Source organism: Platichthys flesus, chromosome 14 (assembly GCF_949316205.1).
Source record: "Platichthys flesus chromosome 14, fPlaFle2.1, whole genome shotgun sequence".
Classification (NCBI taxonomy): domain Eukaryota; kingdom Metazoa; phylum Chordata; class Actinopteri; order Pleuronectiformes; family Pleuronectidae; genus Platichthys; species Platichthys flesus.
This window is the reverse complement of record NC_084958.1, coordinates 24,171,832-24,192,158: the sequence shown is the minus strand read 5'-3', so window position 1 is coordinate 24,192,158 and position 20,327 is coordinate 24,171,832. Positions and strand designations below refer to the sequence as shown.

Sequence of the window (20,327 nt, the reverse complement as noted above, 5' to 3'; positions counted from 1 at the left end):
CACTGTTACCAGATTAAAACCACTGTAACTAGATTAAAACCACTGTTACCAGATTAAAACCACTGTAACTAGATTAAAACCACTGTAACTAGATTAAAACCACTGTAACTAGATTAAAACCACTGTAACTAGATTAAAACCAATGTTACCAGATTAAAACCACTGTAACTAGATTAAAACCAATGTTACCAGATTAAAACCACTGTAACCAGATTAACAAGCACTGTCACCAGATTAGCGTGTCCTGAAGTGATCTGAACACCATCTCTCTGAGGCAGTGACCTCTGACCTCTGAGTGAGCGTCAGGCTCAGTGAAATCTGTGTAGTGAACTGTTTCATGTTTCATCTTCAACTCTGCAGAACATTCCTCACATTCCTCCCTCTGCACCCCCTCCCCCCTCCTCATCCCCCCACCCCCTCACCTCCTCACCTCCCCTCACCCCTCCTCATCCCCTCACCCCTTCATCCCCTCACCTCCTCACTCCCCCTCATCCCCTCATCCCCTCATCCCCTCACCTCCTCACTCCCCCTCATCCCCTCCCTTGTCCTCTCCCCCTTGTCCCTTCATCCCCTCACCTCCTTCACCCCCTCCCCCCTCCTCATCCAATCACCCCCTCACCTCCTCACTCCCCCTCACCTCCTCACTCCCCCTCACCTCCTCACTCCCCCTCACCTCCTCACCCTTTTCAAAAAAACGTATCAAATTAGTTGAGCCGTATTGTTTAGCACCTGCTTGTTGACCTCTGACCTCAGCCCCTGCTGGGAGACGAGCTCAGGATGGAACCTTCTTCAGTGTTTGAGTCTCTCGTTCACACAATGTGTGAATCACTAAAACTAAGATTCAAACAAAAGCTTCCCTTTCTGTGTGTGTGTCTGTGTGTGTGTGTAAATGTAAAATGTTGTTCTGTTTATTGTTACGATGACATCACAGTTTACTTTATTCAAGCCCTTTGTGACTTTGTGTAATGAACATGAGCCATGACCACAGCAGCCTGTCTGTACCTGTTTCCCTGTGGAGGTGTGGTCACACGCTGGCAGCTGAACTCATCATCACTGCTCCTCATCAGAGACGTTCACAGACGTCTGCCCGATCGCTGTGTAGAGAGGAAACTTCCATCAGTGATTGATCTCCCTGGTTAATACGAATCACAGTCTGGACTCTGGACTTCAGTTGTGTTCACATGGTGGATTTGTGTTGAACCGGTTGTGTAACTCTTCATCTTTGATGAAGAGTTACACCAGACTCTCATGAGTGGACGCTGACAAATCAGTAGAAGCTCAGGTCGGTCATACAACTGGTGTGTGTGTGTGTGTGTGTGTGTGTGTGTGTGTGTGTGTGTGTGTGTGTGTGTGTGTGTGTGTGTGTGTGTGTGTGTGTGTGTGTGTGTGTGTGTGTGTGTGTGTGTGTGTGTGTGTGTGTGTGTGTGTGTGTGTGTGTGTGTGTGTGTGTGTGTGTGTGTGTGTGTGTGTGTGTGTGTGTGTGGTGACCTCTGACCTCCACCTGCGTTCTGTGTCTTCCCTGGGTGTGAACGAGGCCCGGCCCACGCGTTCAGAAGTCAAAGAGGTCATTGTTCGGTCCTCCGGAGAGAAATGCGATGAGGTCATGAGATGGTTTTAATTGGTTGATGCTGCGAGTGGGGGTGTTCCTTCTAGATGTGCCCCCCCCCCCCTCCTCCCAACCCTCAGGCCGACCCGAGGCCCCGCTCCAGAGACTGGAAGAGGAGTCACAGGAATGCACTGTGAGAGATCCTGAGTAGCTCTGAGGGGAAGTGAGAACCTGGAGCAGACCTCACTGATCAGAGAAGAACCACAGAGACCAGGTGGAGACAGAGAAGAAACCGCTTATTCATTAAGATTGATCGTGTCCATCAGAGACAAACATCTGCCTTCACTTGCTTCTGTCTGAGGCTCCTCCCAGTTTCATCTCATCACTGTGATCACGCCTGACGGAGTTTTCAGATCAGTTCTCTGGACTTTCACACGTGAACACCACAACAGCAACCCTTCATCCTCATGATTCATTCGTATTCATCTGTAATGAATACGAATGAATAAGGTCTGGTGGACCTAACATCCACCAGAAGAGGCTCAGCTGGCGGACGGCCCCTGAATGCACCACTCCAGGTGGCAGCGCTGGTTGAGGAGTTGAGTCTGAAGCCGTCTCAGCAGGAAGTGAACTCTCTGCAGGGCGGTGTGGTCGCCAGGCGCCATGGAGCCGAGGGGTCGAAGGTCACGGGAGCTTGAAGGTCTGTCCCTCTTTACACTGGCTCGGTTAGAGAGTGAGGACGTCCATGACTCCATCGTGGCCCCGCCCCCTCACATCCCTGATTGGACACACTGGTCAGTGGGAGGGCGTCTCATCGCAGCGATGCTTGTTTCTTCTTGTCTGATGATCTGGTTTGAGGGGGCGGAGCCTCCGCCTGAGTTTTGTGCGAGCAGCTGCGTCTCTACACGGAACATGAAGATTTCTTTCCGACAGTGTGAAGGACAAGAGGCTCATTATTTGCTCTCAGGGGTTGTTTGTCTTCTCAGAGCGTCAGAGTGTCGTGTCTTCCTCCCTCGTCCTAATCTGTCCTCCTCAAGGACGTGCTCTGTTTCTGTGTGAAGACAAACATCTGCTGCTCTGACGGCTGCTGACGTCAAAACGTCTCAATGTGGAGGAGTCAAACACTGGAGAGGAGGTCTGAGGTCCTCCTCATCAGGACTGTAAGATCTCAGTCCGAGTCTCCGACTAAAGGACCACTCACTGTTTCCTGAAGGAGTGAGGATGAACTTTAACTGAACTGAGCTCTACTCCTCTCCCGTGTTTTAATGAAGTGCTTTCTGTTCCTGACATGTGTGGATGAATAGTCCCGCATGTCTCTGTTATCAACCTCCGGCTGACGGAGGTTTCCTCCTGGGACGCGTCTCAACACGCTGCTGCTGTAACGCTGACAGACCCCCCCCCCCCCTCAGGCAGGAGGACGACTCAGACGCTTCTCTTTGTGTCCTCTGTGTCCTGTTTTCTCTGGACACATTCAGGATCAATTAAGTGATAGTTTAATACAGATGCTGCAAAGTCCTCAGAGGCTCAGAGGGATGTGACCACACAGTTTGAGAACACACAGTTTCCTGTTGAGATCTAAATGTTCCTGAACTAAGAGGAGAACCAGGAAGAGAACATGTGAGGGAAGAAACCAGTTTACACAAGTCTCTGGTTTGCTCAGGGGCACTACAGCAGAGTGTGAACCTCGGCCTCCAGCCCCCCCGCTGTCGGCTGGCGAGTCTTCCATAAGAGGGCAGGAAAAATCCCCCCCCCCCCCCCAGCCTCCCTGTCTCTGACATGAACAGCTCGTCTCGCCCTCTTCTCTTCTCAGTTCACTCTTTCTTTCTCGGCCCCTCCCTCTTTCCGGCGTCACTCTGCCGGGTGGAAACACATTCCAGCCGTCACTGTGTCACTCCATGACCCCCGCACCGAGCCCCCCCCCCCCGCACAGTCCCTCCCCGAGTTGTGTTAGAAAGAAAAGCTGCTTCCTCTGAACGCCTGGAGGCTCTTTGAATGAGGAGCCGTGACTCCGGCCCCCTGAGGAGAGGCTGGCAGGGTCAGCGCTCCACAAAGGGGGGGTCGCTCTGCTGAAAGCCGAACCAGCTAATTGAGGACGTCTCCGTGGGTTCCTCACAGAGGAATGAAGGAGGTCCTCCAGTTCACAGGTTCAGAGATGGTTCCTGGTCACAGTCACAAACTCGAAGGAACCTGAACACTGAACCCACTGACAAACGGTGACAGACAGAAGTGATAGTAATTATGATAATGATAAAGTTTCATTCATCTGGATTAAAAACTTGATCATTATCGCCAGAGTCTTTAAAAGTAGGTTCACACAAAACTGGATCACAGGTAGACACTATTTAAATATTATAATGTTAATGATATAGAACATCACATACATTTGATGATAACTGTTTTAGATCATTTCTAACTTTGCAGTGAAGTCGTGGTCTCTGGAATTTAAACAATATTTGAATGATTCAATGATCTTCATATCTACGTCCCACGTCTAATGATGGTTGATAACGATCAGGAGGGTTCACGTGAGCAGAGGAAGCTGCAGGACGAGTCGTTTCAGTTTGATGAAGAGTTGGAACGATCTTCCTCCTGCTTGGTTTGGACTGGAGGGGGGGCACTAAATGTTTCATGGACGGAGGATTTGTTGTGTGAGAGCAAATCATGAATGTGCACAACAGACGCTTTGTGTTAGCACGCCTCTGTAGAAATGTTCCAGTCATCAAGACGCTGATTGTTCCTGCTGGTTCCACACTGACTGACTGACTGACTGACTGACTGACTGACTGACTGACTGACTGACTGACTGACTGACTGACTGACTGACTGACTGACTGACTGACTGACTGACTGACTGACTGACTGACTGACTGACTGACTGACTGACTGACTGACTGACTGACTGACTCTTTGATGACGTCCATCTATCACTTTCTATATCGATGAATCTGTTGAGTGATCAGTTCTGTGTCCCCCTGTCCTCTCTGTCGTCCTGTTTGAGGATGTGGAGGCGTCGTCCTGTTTGAACCGTCTGTCCCTGCCGGCTGGCCTCGTCCTCTCAGGGACGTCTCTTCAGAGGACACATGGCTGTGATCCGAGGCTCAGTGACAATAAGCTTCAGGTCGCAGAAGGTCACGATCACATTTGAATAGTTCCTTTTCTTTCTGAACCACTTCAGAACACACGCAGAGCAGATGAACCAGGAGCAGGCTGCAGTCAGGGCCTCTCGCAGCTTCAGACCAGTCACATGATGAATGTTCTGTTTCAACGTCTCTTTGGACTCCACCGCTTTACAATCTGTAAAATCGACAGTGTTCCCTGCCGCCTGTTCTAAACCTGCTCACTGCTAGTCCTCCTGATTGGTTCTTTGCAGTCACATGACTCGACTACCAGCAGCGAATACAAACACAATGTGTGAATGTGTACGGAGACGATTGTGTTGATTTGAAACTGTGTCAGTGTGAACAGAGTCCTCCTCCATGTTTCAGACTGATCTCCACAGCTCCTGAGTGACCTCCACCCAGGAAGTTCATCTGCAACTGAGTCCTCACAGCACAGCAATGTCTCACTCACACACACACCGCACACACCGCACGCACACACACACACCGCACACACCGCACGCACACACACACACACACCACACACACACACACACCGCACACACCGCACACACACCGCACACACACACACACCGCACACACACACACACACACACACACACACACACACAGGGGGTAGGAAGTGTGTGTTTGCAGTTGCTTCATTGTTTCCTGTAATAAACTTGAGCCTTTTGTGAACGTCCTATCAGCTGCTTCACCTTTATTTACCATCCACAAAGAGGGGCCCCACGGGGCCGGGCCCCTGTCAGCACACTGTTTACAGAGCAGATTCTTTGACTGAGCAAACAGCCGTACCACCCCCCCCCCCCCCCTCCAGCCGCCAGGCTCGAACGTGGCTGCGTTCCTTGACTCGCTGACTGACGGGCCTGGGAGGTTTGTTGGGGGGGTCTGACCTGCTCAGACTTGCCCAGTATGTGGATGGACCAGTGGAGTGTCGGGAGGTAAAGGACCAGTCCACCGCTCCAGCATGTCCCGACCACACTTCACATTCCCACTCCACGTCTCTGCTGCGTCTTGTGAGCGACGGGTTGAAGCTCACGTTTGTGTCACGTGTGACTGAGGCTGCACGGCCTGGAAACAGGTTGAATCCTCAGCTGCAGGCCTCTCAGTTATAACAACATATATAATAAATCACTCAGATTCAGAAACACGTCTGATTGTTCTCATCACAAATTATTCTATGAGAAATCTGTGAAAATGTTACGGTTCAGGTTTAAAAGATGAAAAGTTGCTGGATCTGCAGCAACATGTCAACAAATGGAAACAATCCATCAAACATGGAATCACCAGTTATCAGATGAATCAGAATCTGCTGAAGTGAAACTGACTCGAGCTCATGTCCTCTCTCTACAGGTAAAGCCTTCGACATCACCTACGTGCGCCTGAAGTTCCACACCAGCCGGCCGGAGAGCTTCGCCATCTACAAGCGGACCAGCGAGAGCGGCCCCTGGGTGCCGTACCAGTACTACAGCGGCTCCTGTGAGAAAACCTACCAGAAGCAGGGGCGGGGCTTCATCCGGACCGGCGAGGACGAGCAGCAGGCGCTCTGCACCGACGACTTCAGCGACATCTCCCCGCTCACCGGGGGGAACGTGGCCTTCTCCACGCTGGAGGGCCGACCCAGTGCCTACAACTTCGACAACAGCCCCGTCCTCCAGGTGAGCGCCCACAGGAAGTGCATCCACACAGGAAGTGCATCCACACAGGAAGTGCATCCACACAGGAAGTGCATCCACACAGGAAGTGATAGAGGCTGAAATAAAACAATGTCGTGACAGGAAGTGTGGAGCTGAACTTCGTTTCTTTTCTCTGAAGGTTCTTTGGTAAAAACTTCAGAACATCATAACGTTATGTTTTGACTTTTTAAATTTCTGGAGTCATGTGATCTCAGTTATAGTCAAAGACACGCGTCTCTTTATGAAATGATGATTAATGTGTGTGTGAGCAGAAAAGACCGAGATTAATGAGCCTTGTCCAGAGGAGACGAGCGGAAACACAAACAGTGTGTGTGTGCGTGGGGGGGGGGGCTGTCCAGTGTCCAGCTGCTGCAGTGGGAACTCCGGGGGCGTCGCCTAGCAACATGTCCCAACTCTGGACTTGGCAGCATCGAACCTGTGACATGAGCCGCACAACAGACTTCTTACTGAGGCGACTTCAGAGAATCAGAGTTTTAAATAAGAATACTGACTGAAGATGATCAGTGACTGACTGAAGATGATCAGTGACTGTATGAAGATGATCAGTGACTGACTGAAGATGATCAGTGACTGACTGAAGATGATCAGTGACTGTATGAAGATGATCAGTGACTGTATGAAGATGATCAGTGACTGACTGAAGATGATCAGTGACTGACTGAAGATGATCAGTGACTGACTGAAGATGATCAGTGACTGTATGTGGAGCCTCCTGATTGGCCGGTCCTCAGACGTTCAGGTGGAACAGTCTCTGTGTGAACGAACAGATTTAGCTCTGCAGCTCTGAACTTCCTTATTTGACTTGTCGGCATGAAGCTATTTATACCGAAGCTGTGGAGTCTCTTCTCCGGCGTCTGTTTGTCGCTCGCTGACATTCCTGCCGTCTGTCATCTCTGAGCTCTGAGAGGAAACGACCACCAGCGGAGCGCCCGCTCTGATCCTGGATCTGTTGTGGCTCGTGAGCCCTGAAATAACGCGTCTCAACTTCTAAACTGGTCAAATGGTGTCAGACAACAATCCCCATCACCCACTGACTGAACCAAGTATTTATTAGTATTTGAATTGAACAGTGACTCAAAAAAGACCATAATATGATGACCTCAGTTCATGACCTCATTAACAAATGGTGCCTTCACAGGTTCTGTTCTGCGTGTTGGGTCGAGAGGTGAAGAAGTCAAAGTGGAAGTTCTTGCTCAGATCATTTAAAATCTCATCATTTCCACAGATCGGGGGTCACGTGCACGGCCGACTGCTCAGACCTCAGACCTGCTGTCAGTTTACCCGTGTGTTTGTGTTTCAGCGACAGTTGTTGTGATGTCTCTGGGCTTTGTGAGGATGCACAATGACACCTCAGTCTCTTCATGTAAAACGTGAAAAGATCCGTCACTGTGTTGACACGATAACGGATCATCTGAGTGAACGTGTGTGCTCACACACAGTGTGTGTGTTCCCAGGCTGCAGCTCAGCTGAATGTTTGTGTTTCCCTGAAGAGATTCTTACGCCAGCGGAAATTCTTCCTCTGAGAAAACCCCCGTCCCGGCCGAGGCGTGCCTCCCAAGCTCAGAGCTGCAGATGATTGATAGCAAACAAATGTTCTGTACAGTTTAAACAGCGTCGACCCGAGAACGTGCACGAGCTTCCTGCAGCGACCTGAAGAGCTGCAGCTGCCGAACAGTTCGGATCAGTTTCCTCCCTCACGACAGACAGAAGAGGGAAAGTCGGTCACGACCAGAGTCTCTCAGAAAAGTGACCGGCTGAGAAACCAGCTGCAGAACGATCTCAACAATCGTCCATTAGAGCCAAGTGTGAAACATCTGCCAACAGCTGGAGCTCCACCAGAGCCTGGCTCCAGACGGGATGGTGTGGTTCCAGCTGAACCAACTATCTGAGAGGAAGTGAACTGGAAGAGTCCAAACAGCCATACTGATCTTTAATTGTTATAAAGATACCACAACAGACTCTGGCAGGTTTTATTTGGAGTCTAGCTCCTGCTGAGAGGAGCTCAGTTCACGAAGAGGCTGAAGCTCCTGTCACCTGCTCACAGTCTGCTGACTTCAGGGGAAACTAAAGAGATCAGCAGGAGTCCGGTCAGACTGATCTCAGACACCCATAGTAACCGTATAATATGTAACATGTGAAATATGCATGTGAACTGTTGTTGCTCAACAGTGAAGCAATTTCCAAGATTTAGTCCTCGTCAATCATTTACAACCAAAAACATGAGACAATAAAGGAGAACGTGAAAAGATCCTTGAACCTCGCCCTGCCCCCCCCACTGCATTTGTTAAACACTGTGGTCAGGAGGGTGTAGTTACTCTTCTACATGAGGGTTTATTTACAATGTGGTGGGAACACTGTGGTCCCGAGTTTCAGGAACGATGGTTTAAAGTGAAGATTCTGCTGGTCAGCAGATACACAAGGATTTGACTCGTGTGTGTTAAGTTCCAGAGACGTTCTCTGTGTGATGGATGAAAAGTACATTTACACTCAAGTTCAGTTTCCTCTCTGACCTCTGCTCCCTTCAACCTGTAGAAACATGGAGTCAAACCATTAACCCAGTCAGAGGGTTCGTGTCTGAGGCCAGATGTCAGATCCTGCTGAGGCTGGACACATCATTAGTCTCACTTGCTCCCGGGAGCGTCCATGTTCACATCAGACACAGATTAACCATAATCCACATCTGGCTGGGACAGAGCCTGGTTTGTCCTCAGAAGCCGTGTGTTTGTCCTCACGCAGCTGCTGGAGGAGAAGCTGATAAACTTCCTGCTGATACTGAACCAGACTATCGTGGTTCTCCTCTCCCACTTGTTCACACACTGAGATACTGAACAGGTGTCCACCAGTAACTCTCCATCTGGACCTCGTGTCAGAACCAGGCCAAGAAAATAAATCCGTCTCACTGGAAATGTCCCTCATGGCTTCCTGTTGCATCACAGGTTTTAGTGTTTCCCACAGTCAGAGATTTAAAACCTCACCACTTACACATGTGCAGACGATGTGAAGGGAACAAACACAACACAACACAACACAACGGATGTAATCAAGCACTTGGACTTTTATAAACCAGTTACTAGAGAAACACAAATTGCTTTTAAACAAAACACACAATAAAATAGATTCAGTGAATAGAGGAAATGAAAGTCTCAGAATATGAACATGAGATGATGATAAACACATATAATTAATAATTGGATTAAAAAGGATCAAGTGTCCGTCTGGTTGAACCTGCAGTGACAGAAGTGAATAGTTCTTCATCCTAACTTGAAATGAAATCACTTCACTGCCGCGGTGACGTATCATTTATTTCTCCTGTCTGTTCATTTGACTTTATTCTTTTATTTATTTTATCCTCTCTATTTGATCTAGTATTTTGTTCCTGTCTCATCAGCTGTGAGTAAAGAACTTTGAATTGAACCAGCCTGTTTCAACCAGTTTGAGTCTCAAGTCCCTGAGGAATCAGACTCCTCATTCTCCTGATTCTGTGATGACTAGTAAAGACACGTTCTGATGTCTCTAACGTTGTGTCCATGTTGTGTCTCTGCTGCAGGACTGGGTGACGGCCACCGACATCAGAGTGACCCTGAACAGGCTCAACACGTTCGGAGACGAGGTCTTCAATGACCCCAAGGTCCTCAAGTCCTACTACTACGCCATCTCTGACTTCGCTGTGGGAGGAAGGTAAAGGAAACCTTCAGTCTGATGTTTCATCTCAAGCTCTGCTTCTCATTTACATGAACAAGAACCTGCTTGAGGAGCCTGAGCTCCATGAAACCTGCTCAGACACAAGAGGAGGGGGGAGGTCACTGTGTGGTGTCCCTGGGACCGGCACATCAGAACCACAGGGTTTGGACAGGCGGTTCGAGTGTGAAACAGGATTCTGCTGCGCGGCTCCGCAGCCGTAATCTGTTTGAAAAGTGGAGCGAGTTCCATTTCACAGCCGGCATTCCTGGCATTCCTGTCCAGGAGGCAGGATTACAGCCAGACCGGAATGGGGCGGATCGGCCGCCATGACAGGCGGAAGAAAGGGAAGAGTCCTGAGCACCTCTCAGAGTTCAACCTTTATTTATCCAAGGAGCTGTTCTCCTCTTGTTTGCTCAACCCTGGTTCACCTGTAGGGACGAGCAGTGCACGTGTCCTCACGTGCACAGTGTTTAACAACCTGAAGGACGTGAAGCTCAGTGCTTCTGTGTTGAGAAGACACTGAGCAGTGAAATTAGGTTTGAACTTGGTGAACTCTTCCAACAAGTGTCTGGTGTCGGGTGACGGATGCAGGTGGTCTTGTTTCAGCCTGAGGTCAAAGGTCAGCTGTGGAGGGTGATCAGTGGGGGTGCAGCGTTCTGCTCCACCTGCTGTTTGTCAGCCTCCATCAGCCTCTTCTTTCCCAACTCACTTTTTCCACGGCTCTGTGCCAACAACACCTGAAACGATAAGTGAAGGTTCTGCAGAGCAGGTCCCGTCCTGTAGAGAGGGGCTCGCCCCCCCGAGGGGGTTCAACCAAACCTTCACTCAGCCACCGAGCGGAAAAACCTCCTCAGACCGAGAACATATCACAGCTGAGCCGTCAGTTCGATCCCTGTCACACATCAGATCATAATCAAACGTCCAGGACATCATCAAACTCTTTTTACACTAAATGAGACAGAGGTGGAGTTTTCTGATAGTCCGTCTGAGCAGGGAATTGTGGGTACTGTAGTTTTGAGTTGCAGTGTTGTTGAGGTTTAACGGCTGCATTTCTCTGCTCCCAGGTGTAAGTGTAACGGCCACGCCAGCGAGTGTGTGAAGAACAGCGGAGGACGGCCGGTGTGCAACTGCAAACACAACACGGAGGGAGACGACTGCAACGTCTGCAAACCGTTCTACAACGACCGGCCCTGGAGGAGAGCGACCGCCGACAACTCCAACGAGTGTCTGCGTGAGTCTGCAGCGGCTTCACTGCACCAGCAAGGTCCATGTGCCAGGACACATGTCCCTGGAGACATGTCTCTGGAGACATGTCCCTGGAGACATGTCCCTGGAGACATGTCCCTGGAGACATGTCCCTGGACTCATGTCTCTGGACACATGTCTCTGGACTCATGTCTCTGGACTCATGTCTCTGGAGACATGTCTCTGGACTCATGTCTCTGGACTCATGTCTCTGGAGACATGTCCATGGACTCATGTCCATGGACTCATGTCTCTGGACTCATGTCTCTGGACTCATGTCTCTGGAGACATGTCCCTGGACTCATCTCTCTGGACTCATGTCTCTGGAGACATGTCCCTGGACTCATGTCCCTGGACACATGTCCCTGGACACATGTCCCTGGACTCATGTCCCTGGAGACATGTCCCTAGACTCATGTCTCTGGACTCATGTCTCTGGACTCATGTCCCTGGAGACATGTCCCTGGACTCATGTCTCTGGACACATGTCTCTGGACTCATGTCTCTGGAGACATGTCTCTGGACTCATGTCTCTGGACTCATGTCTCTGGAGACATGTCCATGGACTCATGTCTCTGGACTCATGTCTCTGGACTCATGTCTCTGGACTCATGTCTCTGGAGACATGTCCCTAGACTCATGTCTCTGGACTCATGTCTCTGGACTCATGTCTCTGGAGACATGTCCCTGGACTCATGTCCCTGGACACATGTCCCTGGACTCATGTCCCTGGAGACATGTCCCTAGACTCATGTCTCTGGACTCATGTCTCTGGACTCATGTCTCTGGACTCATGTCCCTGGAGACATGTCCCTAGACCCATGTCTCTGGACTCATGTCTCTGGACTCATGTCCCTGGAGACATGTCCCTAGACTCATGTCTCTGGACTCATGTCCCTGGACTCATGTCCCTGGAGACATGTCCCTAGACTCATGTCTCTGGACTCATGTCTCTGGACTCATGTCCCTGGAAACATGTCTCTGGACTCATGTCCCTGGAGACACTCACATGTTGTCTCCTCTGTGACACACAGTAGAAGTCTGATCTAATGAGCCTGTCTGTCCCTCTCAGCCTGTGACTGTAACGGGAAGAGCACCGAGTGTCGGTTCGATGCCGAGCTGTACCGGGCCTCGGGTCACGGAGGTCACTGCAGAGGCTGCGCCGACAACACCGACGGGCCGAACTGTGAGCGCTGCCTGGACAACCACCACCGGGACCAGAGCGGCAGCCGCTGTCTGCCCTGCGGCTGCAACTCTGTAGGTGAGTCACGACTCTACTGACTTCAGATCAGGACACGTCTCTGCTCTGGTCATCAGGCTGGAGAGTCTCTCCACACGTCTTAATGAGCACTGACCTGAGGTCTGCTGCCTGGGTCTTCAGCTACGTTTAGTTTGAAATCCCCTCCACTGAGATACTTGTCGTCCAGATGTTTAGAACTGCTAACACAGAGAAGATGGGAAACACAACCTCTCTCTGATTGGCTGTTTGTGGTCACAACTTGACCTTCTGTGATTCGTCAGCTCGTCACATGACCTCCTTCAGGGATGAATTAGTCTTCCTCCCAGTGTGATGTTCAGGTGCTGTGTGCGTCAGGCCTCTTGGTGTGGACGGGGGTGAAGGTGATATGGAGCAGGCAGAGAGTTCAGATGAAGCCCCAGTGCATGATGGGAAACAAATGCTTCAAAGCCAAATGAACTTGTATAAATTAGTTTTATATGTGGTTGATGTCCATCGTGTGCTGAGAACAGGCGTCAAGCTTGAGAGCAGTGAAGAGTGAAACCTCTGGACTGATGTGAAGCAGCTGCTGCTCTGAACACACTGGTTGTGTGTTTGTGTGTTTTCAGGCTCGGAGTCTCCACAGTGCGACAACAGAGGAATGTGTGCGTGTAAACCAGGAGTGACGGGAGATAAGTGTGACCGCTGTCAGCCGGGTTACCACAGCCTGACGGAGGCCGGCTGCAGGTACACAACACACCACAACACACACCACATTGTTTACACTGTAGACAAAACTGTAAAACAACATGGCTGACATGACGGCTCCTGTTAGTGAAGCCAAAACATCTGGATCTGCAGGTCCCAGCGTTTCCTCTACAGATGTCTTGAGGCCTGATGTCAGTTGAGCTCTAACTCTGCTCTCTGAGCGCCCCCTGCTGGCAGAGCCGCCTCCTCACCCCTCTCTCTCTCCCCATGTCAGGCCCTGTTCTTGCTCGCCCTCTGGCAGCACTCAGGAGTGTGACGTCAACTCAGGACAGTGTCGCTGCAAAGACAACGTGGAGGGCTTCAGCTGCGACAGGTAACACACACACACACACACACACACACACCTGTAGTGTGTAACCCTAACCCCATTCCTCACTGTTGTATGGTAACGCCTGAGTTGTGCTTTTAGTTTGAAACCTGTGTTTCAAACTAAAATATAACATTACTTTGTAATAACAAAGTGGTGTAAGGTCCCAGGTCTGACCTCCGACCTCTGACCTCGTGAACGAAGGCGTCAGGAGAGCAGCTGGTGGCGTCTCTCCTCACGTCTGCTCTCCCTGTTTCCTGTTTCCTGTCCCTCAGGTGCAAACTGGGATTCTTCAACCTGGATCCCAGTAACCCTCAGGGCTGCACGCCGTGCTTCTGCTTCCAGCACTCGTCTGTGTGCGACAGCGCCGAGGGCTTCAGCGTGCACACCGTCAGCTCCTCCTTCCACAGAGGTAACGCCCCCTGCAGGCCGGAGGGAACAAGAACTCTGTGATGGGCAGAGAGTTTTAAACTGAGTGTGTGTGTTTGTGTGTGTGTGTGTCAGATGACGAACAGTGGACGGGTCAGCAGCGTGATGGGTCAAGTGTCTCTGTCCAGTGGTCTCCCAGTGGACAGGAAGTCTCCCTCATCTCAGACGACTACTTCCCCATGTATTTTGTAGCCCCAGGTACACACACACACTCTCTCACACACACACGCACACACAAGAACACTCACACACTCTGACACACACACACACACACACAATACACAACACACTCTCACTCTCACGCTCGGTGGTTTGTGTGTCTCAGAGAACTTCCTGGGGAACCAGCTGCTCAGTTATGGTCAGAACCTGACCCTGAGGTTCCGGGTGGACCGGCGGGACACTCGTCTCTCGGCCGAGGACCTGGTTCTGGAAGGTTCTGACCTGAGAGTGGCCGTCCCCCTGATCGCCCAGGGCAACGCCTACCCCAACGAGAACATGCAGACATACGTGTTCAGGTGAGCTCCTCGCAGATCATGTGACTTCCTGTCGGTCCAACAGGAAGTCACATGATGTGTAACCTGCTTGTGTTCTGCTTCAGGCTCCATGACAGCACCGACTACCCCTGGAGACCGACCATCAGCCACTCGGACTTCCAGAAACTTCTTCACAACTTGACAGCCGTGAAGATCCGAGGCACCTACAGTGAACGGAGTACGCACAACTCAACGCACAACTCAACGCACAACTCAACGCACAACTCAACGCACAACTCAACGCACAACTCAACGCACAACTCAACGCACAACTCAACGCACAACTCAACGCACAACTCAACGCACAACTCAACGCACAACTCAACGCACAACTCAACGCACAACTCAACGCACAACAGACCAACAACACACAGTTAATTGTCTATGAACCTGTCCCTGCAGGTGCTGGTTACCTTGATGACGTGTCCCTGGTATCGGCCCGGCGGGGCCCGGGGGAGCCGGCCCGCTGGGTGGAGCAGTGCACCTGTCCTCAGGGCTACCAGGGTCAACACTGTGAGCAGTGCACCCTGGGATACCGCCGCGCCCGCCCAGAGCTCGGCGCCTTCAGCTCCTGTGAACCCTGCAACTGTAACGGGCACAGCGACGCCTGCCACCCCGACACAGGTAACACGGGTTCACCTGGCCGACCCGGTTCAGCTGGTTTAACTGGTTCATCTGATTTAACTTGTTCCTCTGGTTGAACTTGTTCCTCTGGTTCCTCTGGTTCCTCTGGTTCCTCTGGTTGAACTTGTTCCTCTGGTTCCTCTGGTTCCTCTGGTTGAACTTGTTCCTCTGGTTCCTCTGGTTGAACTTGTTCCTCTGGTTCCTCTGGTTCCTCTGGTTCCTCTGGTTGAACTTGTTCCTCTGGTTCCTCTGGTTGAACTTGTTCCTCTGGTTCCTCTGGTTCCTCTGGTTGAACTTGTTCCTCTGGTTCCTCTGGTTGAACTTGTTCCTCTGGTTGAACTGGTTCCTCTGGTTCCTCTGGTTGAACTGGTTCCTCTGGTTCCTCTGGTTGAACTTGTTCCTCTGGTTCCTCTGGTTGAACTTGTTCCTCTGGTTCCTCTGGTTCCTCTGGTTGAACTTGTTCCTCTGGTTCCTCTGGTTCCTCTGGTTGAACTTGTTCCTCTGGTTCCTCTGGTTCCTCTGGTTCCTCTGGTTGAACTGGTTCCTCTGGTTCCTCTGGTTCCTCTGGTTGAACTTGTTCCTCTGGTTCCTCTGGTTCCTCTGGTTCCTCTGGTTCCTCTGGTGTCTCTGGTTCCTCTGGTTGAACTTGTTCCTCTGGTGCCTCTGGTTCCTCTGGTTGAACTTGTTCCTCTGGTTCCTCTGGTGTAACTTGTTCCTCTGGTTCCTCTGGTTGAACTTGTTCCTCTGGTTGAACTGGTTCCTCTGGTTCCTCTGGTTGAACTTGTTCCTCTGGTTCCTCTGGTTCCTCTGGTTCCTCTGGTTCCTCTGGTGCCTCTGGTTCCTCTGGTTGAACTTGTTCCTCTGGTTCCTCTGGTTGAACTTGTTCCTCTGGTTCCTCTGGTTGAACTTGTTCCTCTGGTTCCTCTGGTTGAACTTGTTCCTCTGGTTCCTCTGGTGTAACTTGTGTGTCCCTGTCTCAGGAGCGTGTGACTGTCTGCACCACACGGCCGGTTTGAGCTGTGAGCGCTGTAAAGACGGGTTCTATGGGGAAGCCGCCCAGGGGACAGCCGGTGACTGCCAGCCGTGTCCCTGTCCCTCCGGAGCCACCTGCGCCGTTGTTCCCAAAACCAGAGAGGTGGTCTGCACCAACTGTCCGGCCGGAACCACAGGTGATCCCTCTGCACAGACTCGCACTACGTCCAGATTACTACGTGTCCTTGTCTTTGACCACGCCTCTCTGCAGGGAAGCGCTGCGAGCTCTGTGACGACGGTTTCTTCGGCGACCCGCTGGGCCAGAGCGGCCCGGTCCGAGTCTGCCGGGCCTGCAAGTGCAGCGACAACATCGACCCCAACGCGGTGGGCAACTGCAACCGCGAGACGGGCGAGTGTCTGAAGTGCATCTACAACACGGACGGCTTCTTCTGCGACCGCTGCCAGGACGGCTTCTATGGAAACCCGCTGGCCTCCAGCCCCACGGACAAGTGCAAAGGTAACAGGAGGTCCTGCTCTAGATGATGAGAGGGAGGACATGTTTCATAACAAAATCAATAAGTGACAATGATCAGTAAGACACAATCATCACAAGAGAGAGATGATGAGAGGAGGAGGATGACTGTGATACTACGATCAGAATCCTGACTCTGTGTGTGTGTGTGTGTGTGTGTGTGTGTGTGTGTGTGTGTGTGTGTGTGTGTGTGTGTGTGTGTGTGTGTGTGTGTGTGTGTGTGTGTGTGTGTGTGTGTGTGTGTGTGTGTGTGTGTGTGTGTGTGTGTGTGTGTGTGTGTGTGTGTGTGTGTGTGTCCTCAGCCTGCTCCTGCTCAGCGTACGGGACGGTGGGTGGACAGACCAGCTGCTCTCAGGTCACCGGTCAGTGTCCCTGTCTCTCCAACGTGTCCGGGCGGGACTGCAGCGCCTGTGAACTCGGCTTCTTCAACCTGCAGAGCTCCAGCGGCTGCGAGCGGTCAGACCACACACATCCACATTGATTTGGATATTTCCAGGTGCTTATTTTTCTCCCTCAGTGTTTCTGAGTGTTTCCATCTTGTGTGTGCGCAGGTGTAACTGTAACCCCATTGGCTCTACCAACGGTCAGTGTGACATCACCACAGGGCAGTGCGAGTGCCAGCCCGGCGTCACGGGGCTGCAGTGCGACCGCTGCGAGGTCGCCTCCTTCGGCTTCAGCTCGTCCGGCTGCAAACGTGAGATTGTTGTTTTTTTGTGTAGACACCTTTTTCTTAAACTTGTGTCTTTGATCTCAGAGAAATTCTTTCACATGTATTTTACAATTTGGTTCCTGGATTCTGTCGTGTGGATGAACATGCTCCAGCTATGTCTGACCTCTGTCTGACCTCTGTCTGACCTCTGTCTGACCTCTGTCTGACCTCTGTCTGACCTCTGTCTGACCTCTGTCTGACCTGTGTCTGACCTCTGTCTGACCTGTGTCTGACCTCTGTCTGACCTCTGTCTGACCTCTGTCTGACCTCTGTCTGACCTCTGTCTGACCTCTGTCTGACCTGTGTCTGACCTCTGTCTGACCTGTGACCTGCAGCTTGTGACTGCGACCCTGAGGGCTCCCAGTCAGACCAGTGCAAAGAGGACGGGCGCTGCGAGTGTCGCCCGGGCTTCGTTGGATCTCGATGTGACATGTGTGAGGAGAACTACTTCTACAACCGCACGGTGCCGGGCTGCCAGCAGTGTCCCTCCTGCTACAGTCTGGTCAGAGACAAGGTGAGGACGTGTGCACCTACTGTCAGAGCACCGCTGTGTGTGTGTGTGTGTGTTTGTGCTGTTTAACCTGGACAAGGGGTGTTTGTGTGTCTGCAGGTGAACCAGCAGAGGCAGAAGCTTCACGACCTGCAGACTCTGATCGATAACCTGGGCTCAGGTCAGGAGACGGTCAGCGACAAGGCGTTTGAGGACCGACTGAAGGAGGCCGAGCGAGCCATCATGGACCTGCTGGACGAGGCTCAGACCAGCAAAGGTAACACACATGGCTCTAAGCTAATGGAACTACAGTTCCCAGGATGCTTCAGGGGTTGTAGAGACTGAATTGACTGATCTTAGCTAACAGCAGCTGCTCCAGAGCTGTGACCTCTCCTAACGTCTGTGACCTCTGACCCCTCAGGCGTGGACAGAGGTCTGCTGGATCGACTGAACACCATCAACAACACTCTGACCACTCAGTGGAACCGGCTGCAGAACATCCGCAGCACGGTGGACGACACCGGCGCTCAGGCCGACCGCGCCCGCGGCCGAGTCCGAGACGCAGAGAGCCTGATCGACCGAGCCCGGCAGGAGCTGGACAAGGCCCGGGACGCCGTCAGCAAAGTGGTGAGTGAGGGTGAGGGTGAGTGAGTGAGTGAGTGAGTGAGGGTGAGTGAGTGAGTGAGGGTGAGTGAGTGAGGGCGAGTGAGTGAGGGTGAGTGAGAGGGAGAGGGAGAGGGAGGGTGAGTGAGGGTGAGGGTGAGGGTGAGTGAGTGAGGGTGAGTGAGTGAGGGTGAGTGAGGGTGAGTGAGGGTGAGTGAGGGTGAGGGAGAGGGTGAGTGAGTGAGGGTGAGTGAGGGTGAGTGAGGGTGAGGGTGAGTGAGGGTGAGGGTGAGTGAGGGTGAGGGTGAGTGAGTGAGGGTGAGGGTGGGAGAGTGAGGGCGAGGGTGAGGGAGGGCGAGTGAGGGCGAGTGAGAGAGAGGGAGGGTGAGGGAGGGTGGGCGAGTGAGGGCGAGGGAGGGTGAGTAAGGGTGAGTGAGGGTGAGTGAGTGAGGGTGAGGGTGGGAGAGTGAGGGTGAGTGAGGGTGAGGGCGAGGGTGGGAGAGTGAGGGCGAGTGAGGGCAAGGGTGAGGGAGGGTTGGTGAGTGAGGGCGAGTGAGGGCGAGGGAGGGTGAGGGAGGGTGGGTGGGTGAGTGAGGGCGAGGGAGGGCGAGGGAGGGTGAGTGAGGGCGAGTAAGGGTGAGGGCGAGGGTGAGTGAGGGCGAGTGAGTGAGGGTGAGTGAGGGTGAGTGAGGGTGCGGGCGAGGGTGGGAGAGTGACGGCGAGTGAGGGCGAGGGTGAGGGAGGGTGAGTGAGGGCGAGTGAGGGCGAGTGAGGGTGAGGGAGGGTGGGTGAGGGCGAGTGAGGGCGAGTGAGGGTGAGGGAGGGTGGGTGAGTGAGGGCGAGGGAGGGCGAGGGAGGGTGAGTGAGGGCGAGTAAGGGTGAGGGCGAGGGTGAGTGAGGGTGAGTGAGGGTGAGTGAGGGTGAGTGAGTGAGGGTGAGTGAGGGTGAGTGAGGGTGCGGGCGAGGGTGGGAGAGTGACGGCGAGTGAGGGCGAGGGTGAGGGAGGGTGAGTGAGGGCGAGTGAGGGCGAGTGAGGGCGAGTGAGGGCGAGGGAGGGTGAGGGAGGGTGAGTGAGGGCGAGTGAGGGTGAGGGAGGGTGAGGGAGGGTGGGTGAGTGAGTGAGGGCGAGGGAGGGCGAGGGAGGGTGAGTGAGGGCGAGTAAGGGTGAGGGCGAGGGAGTGAGGGCGAGTGAGTGAGGGTGAGTGAGGGTGAGTGAGGGTGCGGGCGAGGGTGGGAGAGTGACGGCGAGTGAGGGCGAGGGTGAGGGAGGGTGAGTGAGGGTGAGTGAGGGCGAGTGAGGGTGAGGGAGGGTGAGGGAGGGTGGGTGAGGGCGGGTGAGGGAGGGTGAGGGAGGGTGGGCGAGTGAGGGCGAGTGAGGGCGAGGGAGGGTGAGTGAGGGCGAGTGAGGGCGAGTGAGGGTGAGGGAGGGTGAGGGAGGGTGGGTGAGTGAGGGCGAGGGAGGGCGAGGGAGGGTGAGTGAGGGCGAGTAAGGGTGAGGGCGAGGGTGAGTGAGGGCGAGTGAGTGAGGGTGAGGGAGAGTGAGGGTGAGGGTGAGGGAGAGTGAGGGTGAGGGAGAGTGAGGGTGAGGGAGGGCGCTGCTGTCGCTGCACCTGTTCCACACTGAGAGCTCGTCTCACTCCATGTCGTCCACAGGACATCAAACCGCCCGGCGGCACCGGAGAGCCCAACAACATGACGCTGCTCGCTGAGGAGGCGAGGAGACTCGCCGACAAGTAAGAGCGCCACCTACAGTCGCCTCACACACACACACACACACACACATGTCTTCAGCACATTAGTAGAGTGCACTGACATCTGTGTTTTTCTGCAGGCACAAGATGGACGCTGATCAGATC

At 52.8% G+C, this 20,327-nt stretch overlaps 1 protein-coding gene across 1 annotated transcript in view; it reads left to right on the top strand.

Annotated features, from left to right (window-relative positions):
- Positions 1 to 20,327, top strand: part of lamc1 (laminin, gamma 1) — a 37,613-nt gene that overhangs the window by 8,499 nt on the left and 8,787 nt on the right. Inside the window, exons 2-21 of the mRNA XM_062404073.1 lie at positions 6,019 to 6,323; positions 9,910 to 10,040; positions 11,108 to 11,274; positions 12,361 to 12,549; positions 13,134 to 13,251; positions 13,487 to 13,585; positions 13,855 to 13,991; positions 14,084 to 14,206; positions 14,334 to 14,523; positions 14,607 to 14,719; positions 14,944 to 15,165; positions 16,146 to 16,334; positions 16,409 to 16,654; positions 16,972 to 17,125; positions 17,221 to 17,363; positions 17,714 to 17,892; positions 17,989 to 18,145; positions 18,290 to 18,495; positions 20,125 to 20,204; positions 20,303 to 20,327. The exon at positions 20,303 to 20,327 is cut by the window's right edge and continues 113 nt beyond it. Of these exons, the coding sequence (XP_062260057.1) occupies positions 6,019 to 6,323; positions 9,910 to 10,040; positions 11,108 to 11,274; positions 12,361 to 12,549; positions 13,134 to 13,251; positions 13,487 to 13,585; positions 13,855 to 13,991; positions 14,084 to 14,206; positions 14,334 to 14,523; positions 14,607 to 14,719; positions 14,944 to 15,165; positions 16,146 to 16,334; positions 16,409 to 16,654; positions 16,972 to 17,125; positions 17,221 to 17,363; positions 17,714 to 17,892; positions 17,989 to 18,145; positions 18,290 to 18,495; positions 20,125 to 20,204; positions 20,303 to 20,327 (3,173 nt within the window). The remainder of the gene's footprint in view (positions 1 to 6,018; positions 6,324 to 9,909; positions 10,041 to 11,107; positions 11,275 to 12,360; positions 12,550 to 13,133; positions 13,252 to 13,486; positions 13,586 to 13,854; positions 13,992 to 14,083; positions 14,207 to 14,333; positions 14,524 to 14,606; positions 14,720 to 14,943; positions 15,166 to 16,145; positions 16,335 to 16,408; positions 16,655 to 16,971; positions 17,126 to 17,220; positions 17,364 to 17,713; positions 17,893 to 17,988; positions 18,146 to 18,289; positions 18,496 to 20,124; positions 20,205 to 20,302) is intronic.